The sequence below is a fragment of the Nicotiana sylvestris genome, chromosome 8 (genome assembly GCF_000393655.2).
Source record: "Nicotiana sylvestris chromosome 8, ASM39365v2, whole genome shotgun sequence".
NCBI lineage: Eukaryota > Viridiplantae > Streptophyta > Magnoliopsida > Solanales > Solanaceae > Nicotiana > Nicotiana sylvestris.
The window spans coordinates 156,921,730-156,946,054 of record NC_091064.1 but is presented as its reverse complement, the minus strand read 5'-3'; the positions used below and the strand labels follow the sequence as shown (position 1 = coordinate 156,946,054).

At 38.2% G+C, this 24,325-nt stretch overlaps 1 protein-coding gene across 1 annotated transcript; it reads left to right on the top strand.

Annotated features, from left to right (window-relative positions):
• Positions 1–15,583: 15,583 nt before the first annotated feature.
• Positions 15,584–16,363, top strand: LOC138875891 (uncharacterized). Its single transcript, XM_070154766.1, has one exon. The coding sequence runs from the start codon at positions 15,584–15,586 to the stop codon at positions 16,361–16,363; it is 780 nt and encodes a 259-aa protein (XP_070010867.1).
• The last annotated feature ends 7,962 nt before the right edge of the window (positions 16,364–24,325 follow it).

The following is a 24,325-nucleotide window of genomic DNA, read 5'->3' as shown; positions in this document are numbered from 1 at the left end:
CATGACAAAATATTTGTGTGGCAATAAAATTTGAAACTTATTATCACAGTAATGTAATTTGCGTTGTATGGCTAGAAAGCTTCTCATTAAGCGTAAAAGGGGTATAATAAAAAATATAAATTTAAATTGTTTTCAAATATAAAAATATGTTATTATTTGTTAAACAGATTAATAAAAAAAGTATGTCACATAAATTGAAATGGAGGAAGTATAATTTATGATAATCATAAATCAAATAATTTCTTTAACGGAATGAAAGATAAGATTGATCTTGCTAGCTAAGACTTCATTTTCCTTCAACATCGGGGATAAGAGAAGAGCTAATGCTCTCACTATAGCACCAACTGAAAGCAAATTTTCAGTATCTCTCAGAGCAAAATGGATTTCATTGCTTTGGGCGATTCCTCTTCAAGCTCGGCCACTCTATTCATTTACTATTGAAAACTGTATTCGTAAAAATAGAGAGGATCTCTTGAATATGTGCATAAAGCACATGATAGTCGTAAAATTTAGAGCTAGTCACAATCGAGTATTAGCTTTAGTAGATCAACGTCTTGGCATCAGAACTTAATTTGTTGTTTACTAGATTAATTTGCCCATATTTATTAAGGACCTCACTCGAGTTTCTCATCTTCTATATGCAAATTTATTCATATTAAATTTGTAGAAAGCTACGGTGTTTAAATATGGAGCTTAGTAGGGTTTACCATAGAGTTCTAGTTGATTTTTTTTTCCTTTTAAATACCTTTGTTTTGTAGGGTATTCACCTTTATAGTTGTACCGTTTAAGATATGTTAGTTTCTGGAAGTAAAAGTTGGGCAATGATATATGATAAGACATGCTCCTATTCTCAATCAAAATCATATACATTTTGATATCTTCGCTTTTTAGGCTGCTTTCACAGAATAGCTTTATCTATCCCTTTGAGCCGATTTCTTTTACTCCGTCCAATAATAAAAATTAATATCTTTTAATTTTTTTAAATAAGTACTCAAAAATCTAATTAAAAATATGTTTAGATAAAAGCTGCGAGTATATGTTTTCCAATAATCATTCTTCAAAACTAATTGAAGAGGAGGACATACAATATCACCGATATCTTAATTATAAAGCCTGTAAAGAAGAATAGAAGATTGTAAATATTTATTGGAAATTACTAAAGCTACTATTATTGTGAAATGTGTGGTGATCTCATCTAAAAGCTTAAGCAATTAGATGGAGCACACTTTTTTTTACTTAATTATGTCTTCAACATGCCCCTCACGTGTTGGCTTGATTCTTTTTTATGAGCCAAACACGTGAAAATTCTTTTTGATATTGAGTGGCAGTGAAACTCGAACCAAGGACCTCTGTCTGCTCTGATACTATATTGAAATGTATGATCATCTCATCTAAAAGCTAATTAAATTGTTAGTAGAGTACACTTTTATTTATTTAATTATGTCTTCAACAATTATATACCTTTAGAGGGAGGCAAGCAAATGTGCAGACTTCCTAGCAAATGAAGGTCACAAGCATGAAGATGATTTGATAATATGAGAAGTTGCGCTCAAGGAATAAAGTTTTTGTCTCCTCGCTAATCAAGCTATGTAAGTTATTAAAGATTTTAAGAATATATTTAGTCTTTTCTAATATACCCAAAAAAATTAGAGTATCGGAGGTTGAGAACTAATATTACGTACGTTCAGTTTCTTGTGCCATTGACATTTTTTTACTACTTCAAAAATCAGTGAGGTATAAATGTACAAACGTAACTTCACCTATTTCATAACAGAAAAAGAGCTTCATTGTTAAAATTTCTATTACCCAAAAAGCATATCGATAATGAATGAGTTTGCAGGTGTTTCAATTAGCATATATAACTGGGTCTTTTCGTTTCCTTGAAGAAAGTAAAACACATTTACCTTGTTTGATCTTTCCTTTTCCTTTACAGGAAAGAATATATATGTCATTTGGCTTGTCTTTTTCTTATAGAAGGATTGTGTTGTATAGGGTAAAATATGATATGACACGTGGTCATCTAAAGGAAAGACACGTGGAATTTCCAAAAGCATATTACCACTTACAATGGCGCTAAAAGGAAATAATTTAGCTCCTCATGAAATTGAATCTGTGTTGCTACAAAAATTCGGAGAAACTCTCACGAGGGGAGTTCTGACATGGTATTTATTATTACCCGATCATTCCATAGATTCCTTTGAGATGCTCGCGGATTCTTTCATCAAGGCTCATGCCGGGGCCGGAAAAGTACAAGCCCGGAAGGCCGATATATTCAGGATTGCGCAGGGAGAGTCCGAGTTACTACAAGAATTTGTCACCCGATTCCAAAAGGAAAGAATGTTGCTCCCGGTTGCCCCGGATGAATAGGCAGCTGAAGCATTCACTAAGAAGCTGAATCCGAGAAGTTTAGACACTTCCCGAAAATTAAAGGAAAGCCTGCTTGAGTTTCAAGCAACGACTTGGGCAGATATCCACAACCGGTACGAGCCAAAGATAAGAATCGAAGATGATCAAGTTGGATTTCCATCGTTGACCAAAGGACAGAAGAAAAAAAAAAAAATCAAAGATGACTACGACTCGGATAGACGGACTTCGAGGGGCTGGTTTTTGCCGTACGAACGGACCGAAAGCCATGGCAGAGGCTCCCGAACAGCAGACAATTTCACCGTTAACAGAAGGATCGATCGTGGGTGGAGCAATAGATCGCTACAGGATAAGGAAACGTTGGGCTCTTGGGATCCTTCTTACCCCAAGTTATCATAATACAACTTTAATGTCAGTACAGTGGAATTGGTGTCAGCCATGAGAAATATCAAAGAGGCACGGTTCCCAAGACCAATGAGATCTGATTCCAGTCAGAGGGATCCTAACTTATGATATGAATACCATGGGACGAATGGTCACCGGACAGGGACTGTCGACACCTTCGAAAAGAAGTGGCAACACTGTTGAAGAATGGGTACACCTTAGAGAATTCTTAAGTGACCGAGCTAATGACAACTATGGTCGTAACAGAGACTACGTAGAACCCTCGAAATCAAGAGAAGAACCTCCATGTCAAACCATTAATATGATCTTCGGAGGGAATGAGATTAACGGGGTCACCTTTTCGGCAGCAAAGAAGACAAAAGTATCAATAACTCATAGTAAAAGGCTCTGGGAAGATGATATCACTTTCACGGAAGAGGACGCAGAAGGATTGTTGTTACCGCACGACGATGTACTGGTAATTTCTTTAAATGTGTTAGACTTTAAAATTAAATGTGTTCTAGTGGATCTAGGTAGTTCGGCTAATATCATACAATGGAGAGTATTGGAGAAAGTTAAACTCACCGGAAGTATTATCCCGACCATAAAGCTCCTCACTAGTTTTAACCTCGCGAGCGTAACGACCCGAGCGGAGATTTTGCTGCTCACGAATGCTGAAGGAGTAATGAAAACGACTCTTTTCGAAATAGTAGATGGTGACATGGGATACAATATCATCCTGGGAAGACCATGGCTACACGGGATGAAAGTTGTACCCTCAAAATATCACCAATTGCTGAAATTTCCAGCGCCCGAAGGAATCAAGTAGATAAGGGGTGATCAACCAGCGGCAAGGGAGATGAATGCAATTTCGGTTTACAGTAGCAAAGGAAAGGAACACACATCATAGCAATTACAGGAACTGGCACCTACTCCCGAGCTAGAAGAAGTTAGTCTGGGAGCAGGGTCGTCAGAACATTATCAGGTGCCGAGATATTTCCAAGTTACAGAAGAGATGGACGCAACAAAGTCCACGGCGGAAGAATTGGAGCGAATTGCATTGTTCAAAGAATTCCTATAAAGGAAATTCCATTTGGGAACGGGACTGTACCCGGAGCTCAGGTCTGGTTTTATTGAATTTCTCAAATTTAATGCCGATCGTTTTGCATGGTCGCACGAGGATATGACAAGTATCCTGATGGAGGTAGTAGTGGACAAGTTAAGCTTGGATTTACAACGTACCTTCGGTAAGACAAAAGAAGTGCCCTATTGCCGAATCCAGGAATAAATTCGTCAAAGAAGAGGTAACCCACTTGCTTAATATCGGTTTGATCCGAGAGGTAAGATATCTGGACTGGCTGGCTAGCATAGTGGTAGTTCCTAAGAAGAACAATAAATTCCGTATATGTCTAGATTATAAAGATCTTAATAAGGCGTGACCGAAAGACTCGTCCCCATTACCAAAAATCGATCAAATGATTGATGCCACGGTCGGGCATGAGTTAATGAGTTTCCTCAATGCTTATTCCGGGTATAACCAAATCAAGATGAACCAAGAAGACAAGGAAAAGACTTCGTTTATAATGAATTTCGATACATATTGTTATAATGTGATGCCCTTCAGGTTGAACAACGCTGGAGCCACTTATTAACGGCTCGTGAAAAAATGTTTGAAAATCAAATAGGAAAAACTATGGAAGTTTGTATAGACGATACGCTCTTTAAGTCTTTGAATGCAGGTGACCACCTCAAACATCTGCAAAAAACATTCGACATCCTAAGAAAGCATAACATGAAACTTAATCCCGAGAAATGCATATTCGGGATTAGTTCTGGTAAGTTTCTGGGGTTTCTGGTCTCACAAAGGGGAATAGAGGTAAACCCCAATAAAATCAAGGTCATAGAAGACATCCAGGATCAACTATCAAGCATAAAAGAAGTCTAAAGGCTCACAGGAAGGTTGCCAGCTTTGAGCAGGTTTATTTCCCGGTCGTCAGAAAAATATCATGGTTTCTTCACATTACTCAAAAAGAAAAATAATTTCGAATGGATACCAGAGTTCCAGCAAGCTTTGAGGGATTTGAAGAGGTACTTATCAAGTCCTTCATTGCTCTCAAAACCAAAAAAATGCGAACGTTGCTGGTCTATCTCGCGGTCTCAGAAGTTGCGGTAAGTGCGATTTTAGTTTGTGCGGATGAATGTACGCAATCTCCCATTTATTATGTTAGCAAAATTTTAACAGGAGCATAAACTCGCTACCCACATTTGAAAAAACTGTCTTTAGCTCTCATAGTTGTCGCTCGGAAGCCGAGGCCCTACTTCCAATGCCACCTGATAGCTATGGTGACTACTTTTCCTTCGCGAAACATCCTCCATAAGCCCGAGCTCTCGGGCAGATTGGAGAAAAATGGTCCATCGAAATGAGTGAGTTCGACATTGTATACAAACTACGGACTGGAATTAAGTCACAAATCTTGGCTGACTTCGTGGCCAATTTCAGTCCAGGAATGCTGCCTCTGGAAACCAAGAAGGCAGCAATAGTGTCAGAATCGACATCGGGAGTTTGGACCTTATTTATGGATGTGGCTTATAAGTCCGGACTTGGAATAGGCTTAATCACGCTTTCAGGAGAAACTTTGAGGCAAGCCATCAAACGATCCCTTTAACTAACAATAAAGCAGAGTATGAAGTTTTGATTGCAGGACTTGAATTGGCTCGAGGACTTGACTCTGAGGTCATCGAAATCAAATTTGAGTTATAGGTGGTAGTAAATTAGGTCTACGGGATCTTTGACACTAAAGAAGAACGCATGAAACAATATGTGATAAAGGTCCAGGCTCTGTTGGTGCAATTCCGAGAGTAGTTAATTACTCAAATCCCAAGGGAGGATAACACAGAAGTATATGTGTTGGCGAACTTAGGATCATCAAAGAAAATAAAGGGAACGGAGTCTGAGGCTGTAGTACAACTAACAAACTCAGTTCTCGATACATATGGTTACTACGAGGTAAATACGACTAGTTTGGTATGGGAATGGAGAAATGAAATAATCGACTATCTCGAGCACATGAAGTTGCCTGAATACCCTAAAGCATCATGGGCATTATGCGCAAAAGCTGCACGATACAACTTCAAGAAAGGCCAGTTGTATAGAAAATCTTTCCAAGGCCCGCTCGCTCGGTGTTTAGGAATATCCAAAGCTAACTACGTCATGAGAGAGGTCCATGAAGGGATATACGACAACCACTCTGGCACAAAATCATTGGTGCTGAAATTGGTACGGGCAGGATATTACTGGCCACGCATAGAACGGGATGCCAAAAACTTCGTAAGAAAATGTGATAAGTGCCAGCGTTAGAAACCACTAATGCATCAACCGGCAGAACCCTACATTCGGTTCTGTCCCCTGGCCGTTCATGAAATGGGGGATGGACATCGTCAGACCGCCGCCACCAGCTCCTAGAAAGGTAAGATTTCTTTTAATTTTGACTGACTATTTTTCTAAATGGGTGGAAGCAGGTCCTTATTAGAAGATTAGAGAACGCGAAGTGGTTGATTTATTGTAGGAAAATATAATTTACTGGTTCGGGATACCAAAAGAGATAGCATGCCACAATGGTCCGCAGTTTATCGGTGTAAAAGTTACAAAGTTCCTTAAAGATTTGAAGATAAAAAGGATCATATCTTCACCTTAATGCAAATGGTCAAGCGGAATCAACGAACAAAGTGATTATTCAAAACCTCAAGAAAAGGTTGGAAGCGGCAAAAGGCAAATGGCCCGAAGAATTTCTCGGAGTTCTATGGGCCTACCGAACAATGACTAAATTGAGCATAGGAGAAACTCCTTTTTCTCTTGTGTACGGTGCAGAAGCTCTAATCCCGGTGGAAGTAGGGGAACCTACTTTGAAATATTTCCAGGCAAATGAAGAATCAAACACAATGTCTATCAACTTGGAGCTGCTTGAGGGACGCAAGAACTTGGCGCATGTAAGAATGGCGGCTCAAAAGCAGAGAATAGAGAGGTATTATGATCAAAGAGCCAACCTCTGTTGTTTCAAAGTAGGAGATTTGTTTCTAAGGAAAGTAACTCAAAATACCTGGGAGCCCAGCGCGGGGAAGCTGGGACCAACATGGGAAGGTCCCTACCAAATTTCAGCTATCACTGGGAAAGGTTCATATGAGTTGGAGAACCAGAATGGAGACAAGTTTCCTAGCAACTGGAACGTGGCACACCTCAAAAGATATTATTGCTGATAAACATTATCCAAGATGAAAGTATGTGTTGCACTCTTTTTTTTCCTTCGTTCAGTTTTTGTCCCAATTGGGTTTTTCTAGCAAGGTTTTCAATGAGGCAGGGATAGAAAGCATACTACGAAGATAGCAGCAGTAAGACCTTTAATAGCAAGGCAAACAAGCAAATTTCCACTCGGGGATGGTTAGATAGTCTTTGGCTCTATAGAAAATTCCTACTTGGAAGTTAAGTTTGCTATTGAGAAAAGGTTACCTGGCCGTTCACGAGCACAAACCACTAGAGGATTGTTAGATAATATTTTGCTTGATAACATAGATTCCTGAGGGAAAGTAAGGTATGTTACCGAGTTAAGGATTATCTGGCAATTCACTGATGAAATCTTTGAAAGTACAAGACTTCCAGTGTTCCAATTCGCATTCTTAGCATTAGAACACTGGGGGGAATGATATGAGGATACGACATCAATAACATCCACTTCAACTAAGAACGAAAATCCGAAAACATAATTGTCACCGAGATTGGGGACTGCTCAGCCAACCCCTTAGAAACAAATTCTATAAGATAGCCACAAGTAATGGCAATTTCTTTTTAGTATAGCAAATGCTTGTATACTTTCGAAAATAGAAGGAATTAAATGAAATGAAATCCTTTTATTTTTATCTTGTTTCTAGTCTGAATGATGAACTAACTTCTTCATTTGAAAGTTAAACAAGTACTTCAAATGCTAGTGCCGTAATGAACAAGAGATGTCCTCTTTAAGAGTACCGCAAACATAAGATGGTCATCTCTTATGAAAACTCTCACGTTAAAGGGTTGGTTTTGAAGAATTTATGCCTGGAATCAAAATGCCTTTGGGGGAAGATGCACCCGATGACGTACACGAAAGGACACAGAAAGTAAACTTGCACAAACACTTATAGAAACCCTCGCGTAAAAGGGATAATACTTGGAGCCAAAGTGCTTCAAGGAAAAAGCATCCGAGATTACACATAGCAAAGCGCAAACAAAAAAACGCGCACAAAATTCTTAAACAAATGCAAAAGTTAAAGACTTGCATGGATATTCAAACAAAAGTAAGACTCAAACAATACTTGAGAAAAAATATGTCTTTATTTACAAGAACATGCCAAAATGGCAAAAGTACAAGAATGGGAAAAAGAAAAGAAAAGCTAAACTGCAGTATCTCCGGAATTAAGAGGAAGAGAAGTATTTGCGCCCCTAGGAGAAGTGGGTGGATCCAACGATGGCTTGGCATTTCTCGCAGTTTGATCTTCAACATCGTCGCCTTCTGATTCCTCTTCAGTTCCCGAAAACTCAGAACCAGAACCGAAAGAACTAGGAGCATCATGTTGCACCGGGAGTTCATCTTTAGCAGCCAACTCAAGCTCTCAGGCCTTAGCAATTTGACATCTAAGTCAATGATACCTGCTTTGGTCTCTTCCAAGGTTTTTCTCCTTATGTTGTACATGGCATAAGTTTTTTAACGATGAGGGAAGCCGATCGACGCTTAAGTTCTTCTTTGAGTTGAGTTACCTCGGTAGAAAGGCTTTCCCGAGAAGACTTAACAGATCTGAGGCTAACATCAAGGTCGCGGACAGTTGAGCTTAAAAGCCTGTTATGCTCGATCGTTTTCTTGTGCTTCTCTTCCAACTGGGCATGTTTTGCACTCGCAGTAGCAATCTCTTCGATTTTGGAGTTCAAGGCTGCCTCTAGGTCAGTCACTTTTTCAGCAGTGGCAACCTCGAGCTCGATTGCAGCAAGAACGTCGTCCTGGACTTCAGCCCATTTAGCCTTAGCTTCATCAAATCTAACCCTCAGCGGGCCAATTTCTTGGCTAATTACCACCTCTTGCTTGCTTTGCTGCAAACGAGCCTCCAAAACAACAGTCTCAGTAGCTTTGGTTTCCAGCTCCGAGAGGCAGAGAATGGTTTGAACTGTTCCACCAAAAGTTGATCCCGCTCAGAAATAAGTTCCTCCTTCTCACGAATCAGCTTCTGAAGGCCCTCGGAAGCAAGAAAGTTGTCCTACAAAACAAGAAAAGTAAAACTTTAAAGTTGTGCATGGCATTGTTCAACAAACACTCCCCCAATAGTGCTTGAATATTTTCCCAATCTTTCTCTGAAGCCAAAGGCTTCAGATAGTTAGCAAGCTCCACCGGTCGGAAAAGCAGGTTGCACCCAGTAGAGACCGAGAGGGTAACATTCCTCCTCGGATCTTCAGAAGGGGCAACATAATTTTGTCCCAAATTCCCATGAACTGGGGACTAGGGAGGAGGAATATTTCTTTCGTGATCAGATGTGGCCGGTGGAGATGATGTAGCAGTTGCTGGTGGGAGAGTGGATGAAGATGGATATGATGTAGTAGTTGTTGGTGCTGGTGAAGACGGGGTTGAAGCTGATGGAATTGAACGGTGTGAAGTAGTTGCATCAAGTCTAGTGCTGGTAGTTGGATGCTCGCCAACCAAAGACGGCAGGGACTCGGTACTCAGCCCCGCAATACCGGGCACAACAGTTGGGACCCGATAGCGGGAGTTGGCATTTTCTACCAAATCAAAACCCCCAGAGTGTCGGGACGTCGTCCTCGGTTGGCATAGCTAACTCAACAGACGGGGATGGAAGAACGCCTTCTTTTTGGTTGCTTGTTCTCCAGCCGGGGACCCCCACGGTGAAACATTTGCGCCCAAAGCAGGCTTGGAGATACCTGTTTGAGTAAGTGCCTCATGAAGCAGCCTCCCTACATCAACGGGATCAGCCAAGACGTCCTCCTCAGGGACAGAAACAAAGCCCGCGGGTAGACCTAATTTCATGAACAAATCAGAAGGGTTCAACCAAGTTCTTCACATAAAAAAATAGAAACAAGGTAAGTTCAAATTACCATGATATTTGGCCTTCCACCCATATTTAAGGGTCAGTACTTTCCACAAACAAGTTTTGGGTGTCGTAACATTCAAGATCTTCTGGACCCACCAGTCCAAGCCTTCCACCACCAGTGGACCCATCGAGTTGCTGAAACATGTGATGGGATGAAGAGTCAATACGGCCACAAAGGAATATTTAGTAAAGGGAAATATTAATTGAAAAATCTTACGAGTGCGATTCCAAGCGACCAGAAATGATGAAGCCATTATCGGAATGATTTTATCGGTGGCAGGTTCCGTCCATCCACGATCGTTATCATCATCCATGCTGGTCAACAGAACATGGTGGCCACGTTTGCATAGGTTTATCATTCCCCTACGGAAAATCTTGGAAGAGTAGAGATTCATCATATGAGCTAAGGTTAGCTCTTCTCTAGTCTCCTAGCACAAGCACCGGAGGCAGGCAATCGTCCTCCACACAGAAGGAATTACTTGTGCCAAATATATTTGGTAGCGGAGGCAAAACTCCATAATCACAGAATCTAGCTCTCCACTCAAAGAAAACGCATCCAAAGTAAAGGGATACGTGTAAAAATATGTAAAACCCTCCTTGGGAAGGGTCACTCACTCCGATAGATCAGGAGCAACAATATCTAACTCATGGCAATGGCAGTTTTCCTTCACAGTAGGAATATTGGAAGGACGAATGGAAGAAGGATACGTACTGACAGACCATGTACGAGGGTTGGCAGTAGGAAATCTCTCTTTGAAATCTTTTGTGGTGCTAAGACTTCTGGGATGATGGAACCCATCGTTGGAGGACCAGAGTCTTCGATTTTGTTCTTGCTTTTTGAAGAACCAACACGCTTTGAAGAGGGAGACATTGAATAGAAGAAGGAAAATGTTTTTGTTTGAAGAGAATTAGAGAAAAGGTGGAGAACAAAGATGCAAGTCAGAAGTTCGAGAAAATATGAAGTGCATAGGAGAAGGATGATGCGTATAAGAAAAATTTTGGTGGCTAAATTCATGGCCATGATTACCTCGATAATCGGCGAAAGTTATGCTGAATCGTAGGATGACGTGTTCGGGGCAGTAAATGCGGAGAGGCGTGCGTCTAATCAACCATCAGAAGACTGCAGAGGGAGTTATAGTAATTCCCGCCAAAAGAGTATTTCTACCAACTTCCCGGTGACACAAAAGTTATATCACCGGAAAGTAGAGGACTATCTGTATAGGGTAAAATAGGATATGACACGTGGTTATATAAAGGAAAGACACGTGGAACCCAAAATGGGGATGGCCGAAGACCGAACACAGCTATTCCGCTTGTCACCGGAAGGGATAACGCTCATAAAGGTGTATTAAATGCGTTGCGCCTGGTAGCATTTAATAAAGAATATTCTTCAGCATTAAGGACGACTGCGCGTTACAGAGAATTTGGCATTTATGTTCACCGTTATATCTTCATTAATGACCCTCATAATTGACATTAAAGGAGGGTACAATCCTAGGACCTTCTTCCCTAGACACAACTATAAATAGTGAGCCCAGTTATCATTGTAAAGGACACGAATTTTCTGACTAACTTATACTACATTCTATGTAAAACTTAATATAATTTTACTTTCTTGCTTTTGATCTCATCATTGTTGTGCCCGGAAATCTTGTTCTCCGAACTGTCATTCCTGCCATTTCATCTATATTCTGAGGCTAAGTATTGTATAATTCTTCAATTATTTTATTATTTCAGGGTCAAATTAGTTCATTTGTCTAGCAACTATATATAAATTCAACTGTACCATTTTACGGGTAAACATATGCAACTTTTCTTAACCAGAGGTCTTGGGTTCGAGTCTTGGATATGGAAAAATCCTTGGTAGGGAGCGCTTTACCTCGAATGGGATCCTACACGACTACGCGGCGCGAATCCGAATATAGTCGGGATGCAACGCGGGTATCGGACACCGAATAAGAAAAAAAAAAGGTTGTGCAGTCCTATAGATATAGGTCTCTTTTTCTTTTTTGACCTCAATCAAAAATAAATACCTCATCCAATCAGTGATATCAAAGTTTAAGTGATCTGAAATTTTTTATAAAAATAAATAAAAAATTAGTAGGAAGTATAGTTCCCCCCTTATATAAGTGCTATACAACGGGAATTTGAATTCCTCCGTCTTTAATCAAAAGTTTGGGATTCAAGTTCCGTAAATAAAGAAATTTTTAGTAGAGAACACCTATCGGTTAATTGTGTTGCGCAAATCTAAATTAGGCAAGACAATTGATTGCTGAAAAAAAGAAGAAAGAAGCGATATTCTCAGTTATAAAAAGGGCCTACGGTTATTGGTGTGAACTTCCAATGAAAACATCTTACTTAACTTTTACGAGGAACAATTGTTGAGTGAATATTTTACTTCTGCCCCATAGACTCCTATCTAATTAAACAAAATTAATATAAAATTAAACTTGCATAGGATTCCAAAGCTTTTTTGAGCTATCCTCCTTTTATAAGTTGCGTTCATTGACCTCATGGGGTTGCTCGATAGATAGTACGTAAACATTAATATATTGGTCAAAAAGTAAATAGACATTTTTTCCTTTTTTAATCTTTTTAAAAAAGTAACTACACATTCATTTAGGTCTCCTACTGTTCTCCATTATTTAGCTTTTAGCAAGATTCTTGTCCCTCTTTAAGCAGGCTTTACGTTGCCTCATGTGGTTTATTGATCTTTGGTTAAGTTTCCTCTACCCCTCCGCCCCACCCACCCACTCCTCACATACTGTCATTTCCATTAATAATGGGGTGGAATGGTTAAATTTGTTTACTTAGAAAATATTCAACTTGTAATTTTGTTTCTCATCAATACTTAGAGCTTCTTCATTTATATATAAGTATTCCTTACTATAACAGGAGAAAGAGTGTTAGAAACAAAACGCAAATTATAATATTATATGGATAACTCTAAAAGGAATTAATTACAAAGATAAAATTATTTTGATCAGAATTATCGACCATTTAGTTTCAGTTACAAAAATACTTTGCTTAAAGATTTTGAAAATGGCAACTATGAAGAAAGAACGTCACCTTGTGATTTCTTTCTCACCGTTAATTGGAATGGCAAGAAAAGAGGTATCAAATCTATGTAATAGCTATTTACAAGTTCATTACATTGTATGAGAATCGACTGCAAAATTTATTGCCAAAATCTAATTTCTTTCAGATTTCATTTCTAAAAGTTGTAAGGTTTGTTTTTCTATCAGTTGACATTTTCAATTGGAATAAATTACATCACATAAGTTTAAAATAAAGTATGCTATTCTCTTATTTATTTTTCAATAAATGCATCCATTACTTCTATCAATTCTTTGGTCATAATCATATGTCGTGGACCAATAGGAAACCATCATTTATCATTTTTAGTTGAAATGCGAGGATTAACTATTAAGATATGCTCTTCTATACATTATTCATTCATCACCCATTATATGTTAGTCATTTCGAATTATTATTTAGTGGTAAGCAAACAAAGTGGTCCTTGGAAATGACAACCATGTTTTTCAGTTTATCATTTGTGCAAACTATACCTCTATCATCCCAAAGTTGTCGATTTCATGAACACAAGACAAATGATGGACTGCCCCATTGAAATTAATTATAGAAATTTGAACCTTTGATCATGACCTACCAGGTATAGTACATAACCAACAAAGGATAGGTTGTGGTGGAGTGATAAGTACTCGTTCATTTTTTTTCATCCTCAACTAGATATATCTGATTCGAGCCCTGAATATGAAGTGACTTTTGTTAAGGAGCACTTTACCCCAAATGAAAATTTCAGTAGCGAATTCAAATTCAGTTTGGATAGCAAACACCACTTTGGAAACAAATAAAAAGAGGTATAGCACATATGGGCCCATAGCTCCATGAAAATATGGTCAAAATTCATTGGATTTAAGTGAAAGCTTTTTGGGAATTTTAATAAGCACTGTGATGGTCAATGATAGCAAAAACAAGCTAGCTTTTATACAATTCTAAGTGCAAGCAAAAGATAGCCTTTAATCCCCTTTTGTATAGTCTTTGCTCCTGAATCCATCTTTCTTTCATGCTTGAAGACACTTTTAATCTTTTAGATGGGCCACGTTGACAATGGTTATGTACGCTAGTGCTCTACTTGGTTGGACCCAGTTAAAGTTTGAAATGCCTTAAAGAGGCCATACCTAAAATTGATGTGTAAAAATCTTTTGATTTCTTTTTCTTAGCAACTTTCTTTCTTCACACCATCCTCTCTCTATCTTCTAGGAGTACCTGTTTTGTTTTTATCTTTATTTTAAATCTATTCTGAGCTAGGCAAGGTAGGAAAATAGAGCAATTTCCCAGAGGACTTTAGCTCTACCTTATACTGAGGAAAGGCCCATATGTTAGCCCAAATAATTGCTAGACCACCCAACTATAACCGTGCGGTCACTTTAGTAGTCTTATATTTGCAAGTCTGGTACCGCCAAAGGATGTGATAGATTCCGTCCATCCTTAATATTAATAAGATATCTCAGGATCGAGTCTTGTAAATAAAGAAATTTCGGATAGAGAATACTGTTGGCTTAAGTGAAAGTTAATTTTGAAGATTGACAAGGGAAGCTCAGGCATGAACCAGGTCCATCCCTTAGGTTCATAAAAACGGGCAGACTCAAGCATGTGTGATGCACGTGAAGGAGATAAACTTAACTTGGTATATTTGATATATCTCCTGATCGAAAAGGTTGCATAATTGATAAGGAGAAGGACACCTTACTCAAAGAGAATATTATCCAAGATAGGGAAGGAGTTAGAAGTTGAGATCAACTGAAACTCTTCCACTAAGGAAGAGTAGCATTAGAACTCTAGTTATTCTCTTCATCTACTAACTCTATAAATTGCAGGATGTTCTCATTTTACAGTAATGCACAAAAATGCAGAAGTTAAACATGAATTGTGAGCAAAATAGCAAGGCTTTTTGCAAGCAGTTCGTGTGTGATTCAAGTGTGCAAACCTGAAGCTACGTGAACTAGATAGAAGAACCAGTTCCAAGTGTCTATCTTTTATTCTAGTTTAATTGTAGTAGGTGTTTTCATATTGTACCTTTTAGCTTTATCTAGAGGCAATTTTAATCGGTACTCAGAGTATTCAAGTTAGAGTTAACTTGAAGTTGTCGCAACAGTTAGAGGTTGTTTGCCATAACGGGATTAGAGTTAATCCTAGGTTTACAAAAGTATTTTGTAAATACAGTTTTTGGATCAGTGATTTAGTGGAGAGTTTGGAAAATCCTACTAGAAAGTAGGTCGCGGTTTTTCACCTTTTAAGCCAAGTGGTTTTCACACAAAATACTTGTGTTCTTTACTTTTCGTATTTACTATTTCTGCAATAGTTGGTTAAGGAACACTTAGAAAAATCAGGTCCTTCCATAATCAGTTTAAGCGAAAAATTGAACACCACACAAATCACCCTCTCTCTTGTGTGGTATTGAAGTTAAAACATCAATTCGTATCAAAGCAGGTTATCCTTGAAGAGGTTAACACCTTAGGAACATATCAAGATAAGTGCACCACTTGGAAACTGGGAAGAGCAATCCACTGCTAGGCCTCCACTCTTTAATGGCCAGTACTACTCTTGGTGGAAAAATAGGATGATAGATCACATCATCGGAGAAAACTATTAGCTATGGGACATTGTCACCGATGGTCCCCTGGCTACCATGAAGAAGAATGCTGAAGGAGTAGATGTGCCAAAAACAAGAGATGACTGCAATGCCGAGGACTTGAGAAAATGGGAGAAGAATGCTAAGGCCAAGAAATGGCTTGTGTGTGGACTTGGTCCAGACGAGTATAATAGAATTCAAAACTATACCACTGCTAAGAAAATCTGGGACACTTTGCATGTGGCTCATGAAGGAACACCTCAAGTGAAGAGGTCTAGGGGAACACTATTATATTCTCAATATGAGAATTTCACCATGAAGAAAGGAGAAATCGTCCAGGAGATATATACAAGGTTTTCCAGACTAACAAATGAACTTAAGTCTCTTGGAAGGGTTATTCTTGAAGAAGACAAAGTTGAAAAGATTTTGACAAGGGTTCTGCCAGCCTCTTGGGAGAGCAAAATCACTGTCATTCAGGGATCAAAGAACATTTCCACTCTTAAGTTGGACGAGCTAATTGGAAATCTCATTGCTTATGAACTTAGAAGGCAACCCATGAAGATGGATGCATCCAAGAAGGAAAGGAGCCTGGCACTCAGAGTCATTGAAGGTGCCGATCTAGAAGAGGATGGAATGGCTATGATCACAAAGGACTTCAAGAAGTACCTAATAAGAGGAAAAGGTTCCTCAAAAGGTGCAAGTTACATCAAACCAAGGGTTCCTGAAAAACAGACCAACGAGGGCTGCTACAAGTGTGGGAAGACTGATCAACACATCAAAAACTATCCTCAGTGGGAAATTGAATGGAAGAAGGAAAGAGCTGAACGAAGAAACTAGAAGAAGGAACAAGTTCATCCCAAGAAGAACAAAGGATCAACAAAGGCTATGGTTGCTGCCTGGGGAGAAAGCTCAGATGAGGACTCAGAGGATGAAGATGGAGATGAACAAGCACTTATGGCAATTGGAGAATCCGAGGAGGAATCTGAGGTAAGTATAATTCATCTCAAAGACAAGATTAAGTTTTTGTCTAAAGAAAAGCTACCTGAGTTACTTCTAGATTTCATTGATGTATCTGAGGTTATAAATAATGAAAAGGAACAGATGTCTAAGGAATGTGTGATTTTGAAAGCTAAGTGCAAAAGTTTGGAACTTAGGGCTAGTGAAAGTGATAATAAAAATGCTGAGTTAAAGAACATGGTTCTTGAACTTGACACCACTGTCCTAGAGCTTAGATATGAAAATCTAAAACTGAAGTTAGGAACAGGTAATAAGAAAGCTGATCATGCACATCTCACTTTAGTAGGAAACTTAGGGAAAATGAAAGATGAGTTGTACAAAAAAGATGAGCAGATAAGAGTTCTAAAGAAGGATCTAAGCAAGGTCAAGCACGATCTAGACAGAACTTGTAAATGGAATAGGTCCTCCAATGCACTTTCATGGCTACAAGAACACCATAGTAGCAATAAGATAGGACTTGGCTACAGGACCCGTGCACCTAAGTGGGATCCCAAAAGCAAGTACCTCACACCTCCTGAGAACAAAAGCTACACACACTGTGGTAAGACTGGTCAATACAAAAGTGAATATACTGCAAAAGAAAATGCTAGTCAAAAGAATAAAATATTTGTTCAAGGGAAAAATAGGCTGTCAGGATTGGCTAAAAAGAATCTGATTCACCCTTTTTCCTATAGAAAGAGACCTAAACTAGTTTGGGTTCCTAAGACTAACCCGTGATTTCCTTTTGCAGGTCCAAGTGAAGGGGAGCAGCCAAATATGGTACATGGATAGTGGTTGCTCAAAGCACATGATAGGAAGCAAGAACCAGTTTCTTTCACTTGAGGACCTCAAAGGAGGTAATGTCTCCTTTTCAAATGGAAAGAAAGGTGAGATCATTAGGGTTGGAAAGGTAGGTAAGACAGACTCTCACTCTATTGAGAATATCTACTTGATATATGGCTTGAAATACAGTTTAATCAATGTATCACAACTGTATGACAGAGGTAACTTGGTAGCATTTACCTCTACCAGATGTTTTGTGATAAATCTTACCACTGACAAGATTGTTTTGTAGGGAAAAAGAGTAAACAATATTTACATTGTAGATCTGCCCACACTCTCAACAAATAAACTCACTTGCTTAAGTGTGTTGGACAATGATCCCCTCCTGTGGCACAAGAGACTTGGACATGCAAGTCTGAGTCAACTCAATAAATTAGTCTTCAAGGACCTGGTGATAGGACTGTCTAACATCAAGTTTAAGGAAGACAAATTTTGTGAGGCTTGTGCAAGGGAGAAGCATGTAAGATCCTCTTTTAAATGCAAGAAAGTGGTAAGCACCACCAGAACGGTGGAACTGGTCCATATGGATCTCTGTGGTCCAATGAGAACATTAAGCAGAGGTGGTAAAAGATATGTAATGGTGCTTGTTGATGATAACTCTAGGTTTACCTGGACATTATTTTTAACATCTAAAGATGAAGCATTTGACATGTTTACTTCTTTTGTTAGAAAAACTCAGAAACAACTAGGTAATCAACTTGCATCAATTTAAGTCTGATCATGGAACTGAATTTGAAAATGCTAAGTTTGCTGAATTTTGTGATGTGCATGGCATAGATCATAATTTTTCTGCTCCTAGGACTCCACTACAAAATGGAGTAGTTGAAAGATAGAATATGACAGTTGAAGATATAGCTAGGACTATGCTTCTTTCTAGTAAACTGCCCCATAGTTTCTGGGAAGAAGCTATAAATAATGCTTGCTACAACATCAATAGGTGTATGACTAGACCTCTTGTAGAGAAGACTCCCTATGAGTTACTTAAAGGGAGAAAACTAAATATATCCCATCTTAGGCATTTGGATGCAAGTGCTTTGTGCACAACAATGGTAAAGACTCCCTAGGTAAGTTTGATCCCAGAAGTGATGAGGGAGTATTTTGGGATATTCTTCACATAGTAAAGCTTATAAGGTATACAACAAAAGAACTATGTGTATAGAAGAAAGTGTATATGTAGTTTTTGATGAAACTAACATTCTTTCTGTGAGACAGGAACATAAAGATGAAGAAATTGGGCTGGTAAGAAATTTAAATGAAATCACATCCTAGGCTGAAGCTGCACCAGAAGAAGGAACAGGTGATGGAACAGGTTCTTCTATTAAGGGCAACCTGACAGGGGGAACTGAACAAAGAGGAACTGAATCTCATACCTCGATGGAACCTGCCCATGCACCTGTTCCTCAGCAAAAAAACATTGGAAAAACATCAAGAGGAAGCCAGTTGGTTGTGAAACCTTACAAGTACCAAAGTTCTCATCCCATTAAGAACATAATTACTTATCCAACCTTTGGAATTAAAATCAGATCTTCATTAAAGAATCTTTGTGCTTTTGATGCTTTTCTATCTCTTATTGAACCTAAAATGTTGTTGAGGCTTTGAAGGATGCAGAATGGGTAAATGCAATGCAGGAGGAGCTCAACCAATTTGAGAGAAGTCAAGTTTGACATCTGGTACCAAGACCTAGGGACATATCAATGATTGGAACTAAATGGGTATTCAGAAACAAACTTGATAAAAATAGAATAGTTACAAGGAACAAGGCAAGATTGGTGGTGCAAGGGTATAGCCAAGAGGAGGGTATAGACTATGATGAGACTTTTGCTCCAGTTTCAAGATTGGAAGCTATTAAACTCCTTATAGCTTTTGCTGCTTACATGGAATTCACTTTCCATCAGATGGATGTCAAGAGTGCCTTCCTCAATGGATATCTCAAGGAAGAAGTGTTTGTCAAGCAACCTTCGGGGTTTGAAAGCAAGGAGTGTCCTAATCATATGTATAAACTTGACAAGGGGCTCTATGGGCACAAGTAGGCTCCCAGAGCATGGTATGAAAGATTATAAAAATTCCTACTTGAGAATGTCTACAAGAGAGATAAAATCGACGAGACCTTATTCTTGAAGGAAAAAGGTAAAGACCTCTTAGTAGTGCAGATATACGTTGATGATATAATCTTTAGAGCAACTACTGATAAGCTAAGTAAAGAATTTACTAAACTAATGAGGAGTGAATTTGAAATGAGCATGATGGGTGAGCTTAATTTCTTTTTAGGCTTACAAATTAAACAAAATTCAAATGAAACTATGTTCCATCAGCAAAAGTATGTAAAAGAGTTGCTTAAAAGGTTTAAAATAGAAGATTCCAAACAAATTGACACTCTTATTGCAACAGCTACAAAGTTGGATATAGATAAATCTGGTTCATCTGTCGATCAGAAGTTGTATAGGGGAATGATTGGCTTATTGTTGTATCTCACTACTAGTAGACCTAACATTGTTTTCAGTGTAGGCCTTTGTACAAGATTTCAGGCAAATCCAAAGGAGTCTCACTTGACTGTTGTCAAGAGAATTTTAAGATATCTAAAAGCCACCATTGATCTTTGTCTTTGGTATCCAAAAGGTAGTAATTTCAATCTTGTGGGATATGATGATGCTGATTATGCAAGTTTTCTTGTGGATAGAAAGATCACTTCAGGTATGGCACACTTTCTTGGTTCATGTCTTGTGTCATAGGCTAACAAAAAGCAAAATTCAGTGGCCTTATCTATTGCTGAAGCTGAGTATGTTGCTGCTGCTTCATATTGTGCTCAATTGCTGTGGATCAAACAACAATTATTGGACTTTGGAATTGATGTTGGTTGCATTCCCATTTTTTTATAACACTACTGCAATTAGTATGACCAAGAGCCTGGATCATCACAAGAGAACTAAGCACATAGATGTTAGGCATCATTTTTTGAGGGATAACTATGAAAACACTTTGATCACTGTGGAGTTTTGTGCTACTGACAAGCAAATTGCTGACATCTTCACAAAAGCCTTAAGTAGAGCTCACTTTGAGAGGAACAGGTCGGAATTAGGAATGATTAAGATCACCTAAAAGGGCCAGTTCAAGGTTAAACAAAAAAATTGAAAAAAAGGAAAAATTATTTGGTTAGAAAGTCTGTAAATTGTGTATAATTAGATTAAGTATTTTTTAGTCTCATACTTTCAATAGTATACTCTTATGCCCTGTGTAAAAATGATTCATTAATCTCTAATGATATTTTCTCTATTTTGGCAAATTTAGACTTACACGAGAGAATTTTCAATGAAGAACCTGGTTCATCAAGATAAATAGGTATGTTTTATACACTTTACATAATTTGAAATAATAATATTTGGATCATGAGCAGAGTTCTACCAAATTCCAAAGTTCTTTTGAACTTATCGTTATAAGTGAACCAGTTTCTTTCAAGACTCCTAACCGTATTAAACTACCTAAATTCTTTTAAGTCTACTACTAAGGAGGAAGAAAGTGGTTCTGCCGAAACTGAACAGGTATATTCTGATTCTAAACTTACTTTGAGACTATTTCTAAAGTTGCTGTAAATTTGGATAGTAGAGTGGTATTGGTAGGATCTATAGCAGGTGTTGAGACTACAGAATTTAGAGAAGTTGGTGGTAAAAATGAAAAGGGAAAAGAAAAAGAGATCAAGGGTGTTAGGAGTACTGTAAGGAAAAAGGGGACAGGAGTGGTTGATTCTTCACCAGCTTTTGTGAGTTTAACCAAAGACGTAGGTGCAATGGTTAAAACCCTCGCAGACCTGCTGAAGAAAGTGGCTGAAAGCTATAATCCAGCCTCTTGATAGAGTTATCAATGGCACCGAAACGCATACCATTACCTATGGCTTCATTCTCACAATTGTGCTTGACATTTCAATATACCTATGAAGAAGTGGGAGGTTAGTACAAGCAAGGATCATTTTGGGGTTAATACTCTGCTTGCTTGCGATTATGAAGTCAATGCCACTCCTAAAGAACCTGGTTCATCCAAAAAGGTACCAGTGAATAGCAAGGGCAGAGCCTTGGTGCAAGAAAGTGGGGCTAATGATGCTGAGATTGAAAGGCTGGAGAAGAGGTTGGTTGAGGTGGAGACTGAGAGAGATGCTCTCAGAACTGAGCTGGCAAGAGAAAACGAGAAAAATGATGGCATTCTTCAGGATATGCTGAAACTCCTCCAAGCCAAAAATCAAGCACCTAATCCTTCCCAACCTTAAGCCTCTTAGCCTAGTGTAGATTAACCAGTAACCCAGTTCGGGACTTTTTGTTTCTTTTGCTCATGTTTTCAGTATTTTTATTTGTTCTTATGCTTTGTGGTAGAATCTTATCAATCATCAATGAAATCCACTATTTTTGCTCTAACTGTTTGTTTATATTTATTTGATGGTTAAAATTCTTAGCTTGGTCTATGATTATTAATCCATGATTCCATTTGAAGTAGCCCCAGTGGTCATGATTAAGTTTTAAAATATGGTTATCTCACATTTTATGTAACTTTTCGATGATTCCAAAAGGGGAAAAAAGGTTGTACTTTATACTTTGAACATTGATGTTTATAACCTAATGTACCTGGTCCTTAATGATAAGTGATAAAAAGAAAAATATTTCCAACATTGTGTTGAATATCGAGCTAAGTTGAAACAAGGCCTAAGCATGTAAAGAACAGAGTTTGTCATCATCAAAAAGGGGGAATTTTTTGGCCCAAGTGAAAGTTAGTTTTGAAGATTGACAAAGGAAGCTCAGACATGAACCAGGTCCATCCCTCAGGTTCATAAAAATGGGCAAACTCAAGCATGTGGGATGCACGTGAAGGAGATAAACTTAACTTGGTATATTTGATATATCTCCTAATCGAAAAGGTTGCATAATTAATAAGGAGAAAGACTCCTTACTCAAAGAGAACATTATCCAAGATTGGGAAGAAGTTAGAAGTTGAGATCAACTAGAACTCTTCCACCAAGGAAGAGTAGCATTAGAACTCTAGTTATTCTCTTCATCTACTAACTCTCTAAATCGCAGGATGTTCTCATTTTACAGTAATGCACAAAAATGCAGAAGTTAAACATGAATTGAGGGAAAAATAGTAAGGCTTTTTGCAAGCAGTTCGTGTGTGATTCATGTGTGCAAACCTGAAGCTACGTGAACCAAATAGAAGAACCAATTCCAAGTGTCTATCTTTTATTCTAGTTCAATTGTAGTAGGTGTTTTCTTATTGTACCTTTCAGCTTTATCTAGAGGTAATTGTAATAGGTACTCAGAGTATTCAAGTTAGAGTTAACTTGAAGTTGTCGCAATAGTTAGAGGCTATTTGCCACAACGGGACTAGAGTTAATCCTAGGTTTACAAAAGTATTTTGTAAATGCAGTTTTTGGCTTAGTGATTTAGTGGAGAGTTTGGGAAAATCCTACTGGGAAGTAGGTCGTGTTTTTTTCACCTTTTGAGCCAGGTGTTTTCCACGTAAAATACTTGTGTTCTTTACTTTCCGCATTTACTATTTTTGCAATAGTTGGTTAAGGAACACTTAAAAGAACCAGTTCCTTCCATAATCAGTTTAAGCAAAAAATTGGACACCACACAAAACACCCTCCCCTCTCTCGTGTAATATTGAAGTTAAAACATCAAATACTTTCTCCTTTAATATATTCTATGTAGCGCAAATTTTTATTAGTCTTGTATGGGGTAAAATTGATGAATGACAGGTGGATGCTCGACGAGTTAACACGTGGAAGTAAAGACAAGTAAGATATGAGTCAGCAAATAGCTAGCATTGGTAACGAATATGTGGCCGGTGTTGAGTAAGTTTCGAAGGCATTGGAACCTAGGATGAATATCTGAAAGGAAGATATTGGCCGAAAAAGACAGTATTTAATGAGTAGTCATTACAAAGAATCTTTGCATTAATACCCAACCTTCATGCAAATATCAAGAGAGGTATTATCCATATTAAAGAAGAGATTGATTTGGGGATCTTGTCTCCATGAATTGAGTCATAAATAGAAGAATTTGTATTCATTATAGGACACGAAACACTTGTATGCAAAAAAAAGAAGGCAAAACCTGCTCTTATTCTATTAACAATATTCTATCTTTCTGTTCTAGAGATTGTTCTTATTGTTGCTTCCAAAGAAGCTCATCCCACAGCCGGGCTTGTATTTTATTCAAGTTTGTTTAATCAATTTATTTTTGTTCTTAGTTATTTTATATTATTAGATCAAATTAATTCACAGGTCTATAAACCACATTATAAATTCAACTGTACCATTTTACGGGTAAATAGTTTCTTCTTTTGATCAATCAAAATCCCTTCCCAAACTGTACAAGCTTCTTCCAAAGCATACGACTATCTGGATGTAGATGATGATATCTATACAAATGGATCTTATATATCTCTACAAAGGTCGTGACTGAGTCTTTGTTGATTAGTTTGCCTTTTATTGGTCTGGTGTGGCTAACAGGCGATAGAAGGATGGCGACTTTTTATTGGGAATGTAGCACAGAAAGTCGGGTCGATAGCCCTTGATCTGAGATCTCTTTTTAACAAAAAAGAGTTGGATTTGCCAGCCTTAGCTGAAGAAGACTGTTTGTATAGTAGTAGGTTTGAGACCGGATTCTGTAGCAGAGGCGAGCATGAAAGAGACAATAGCGGTTATTCTAATTGAATGTGAACCCGCCTATTATGATTCACTTTACCCAATAAAGGGCTATGCGAAATAGGGATTTCCACCCGACTAAGAGAGAGTATGCCCCGGGTATTCGCTGCAGTTTGGCACCCACCATGTGGAGTAGATAATTGTGTTATTACTTCGATCCATTCATCTGTTACTAATGTATTTTGACAATTTTCTTTAGTCAAAGTAAACCAAATATGGTAGCTAACGATGTAAATAACTCTTTCAATGTTGGAACAAACAACAAGCGTGAG

Excerpts from the sequence above, each read along its gene's own strand:
- LOC138875891 (XM_070154766.1), top strand. The coding sequence starts at position 15,584 with ATGAAGAAGAATGCTGAAGGAGTAGATGTGCCAAAAACAAGAGATGAC.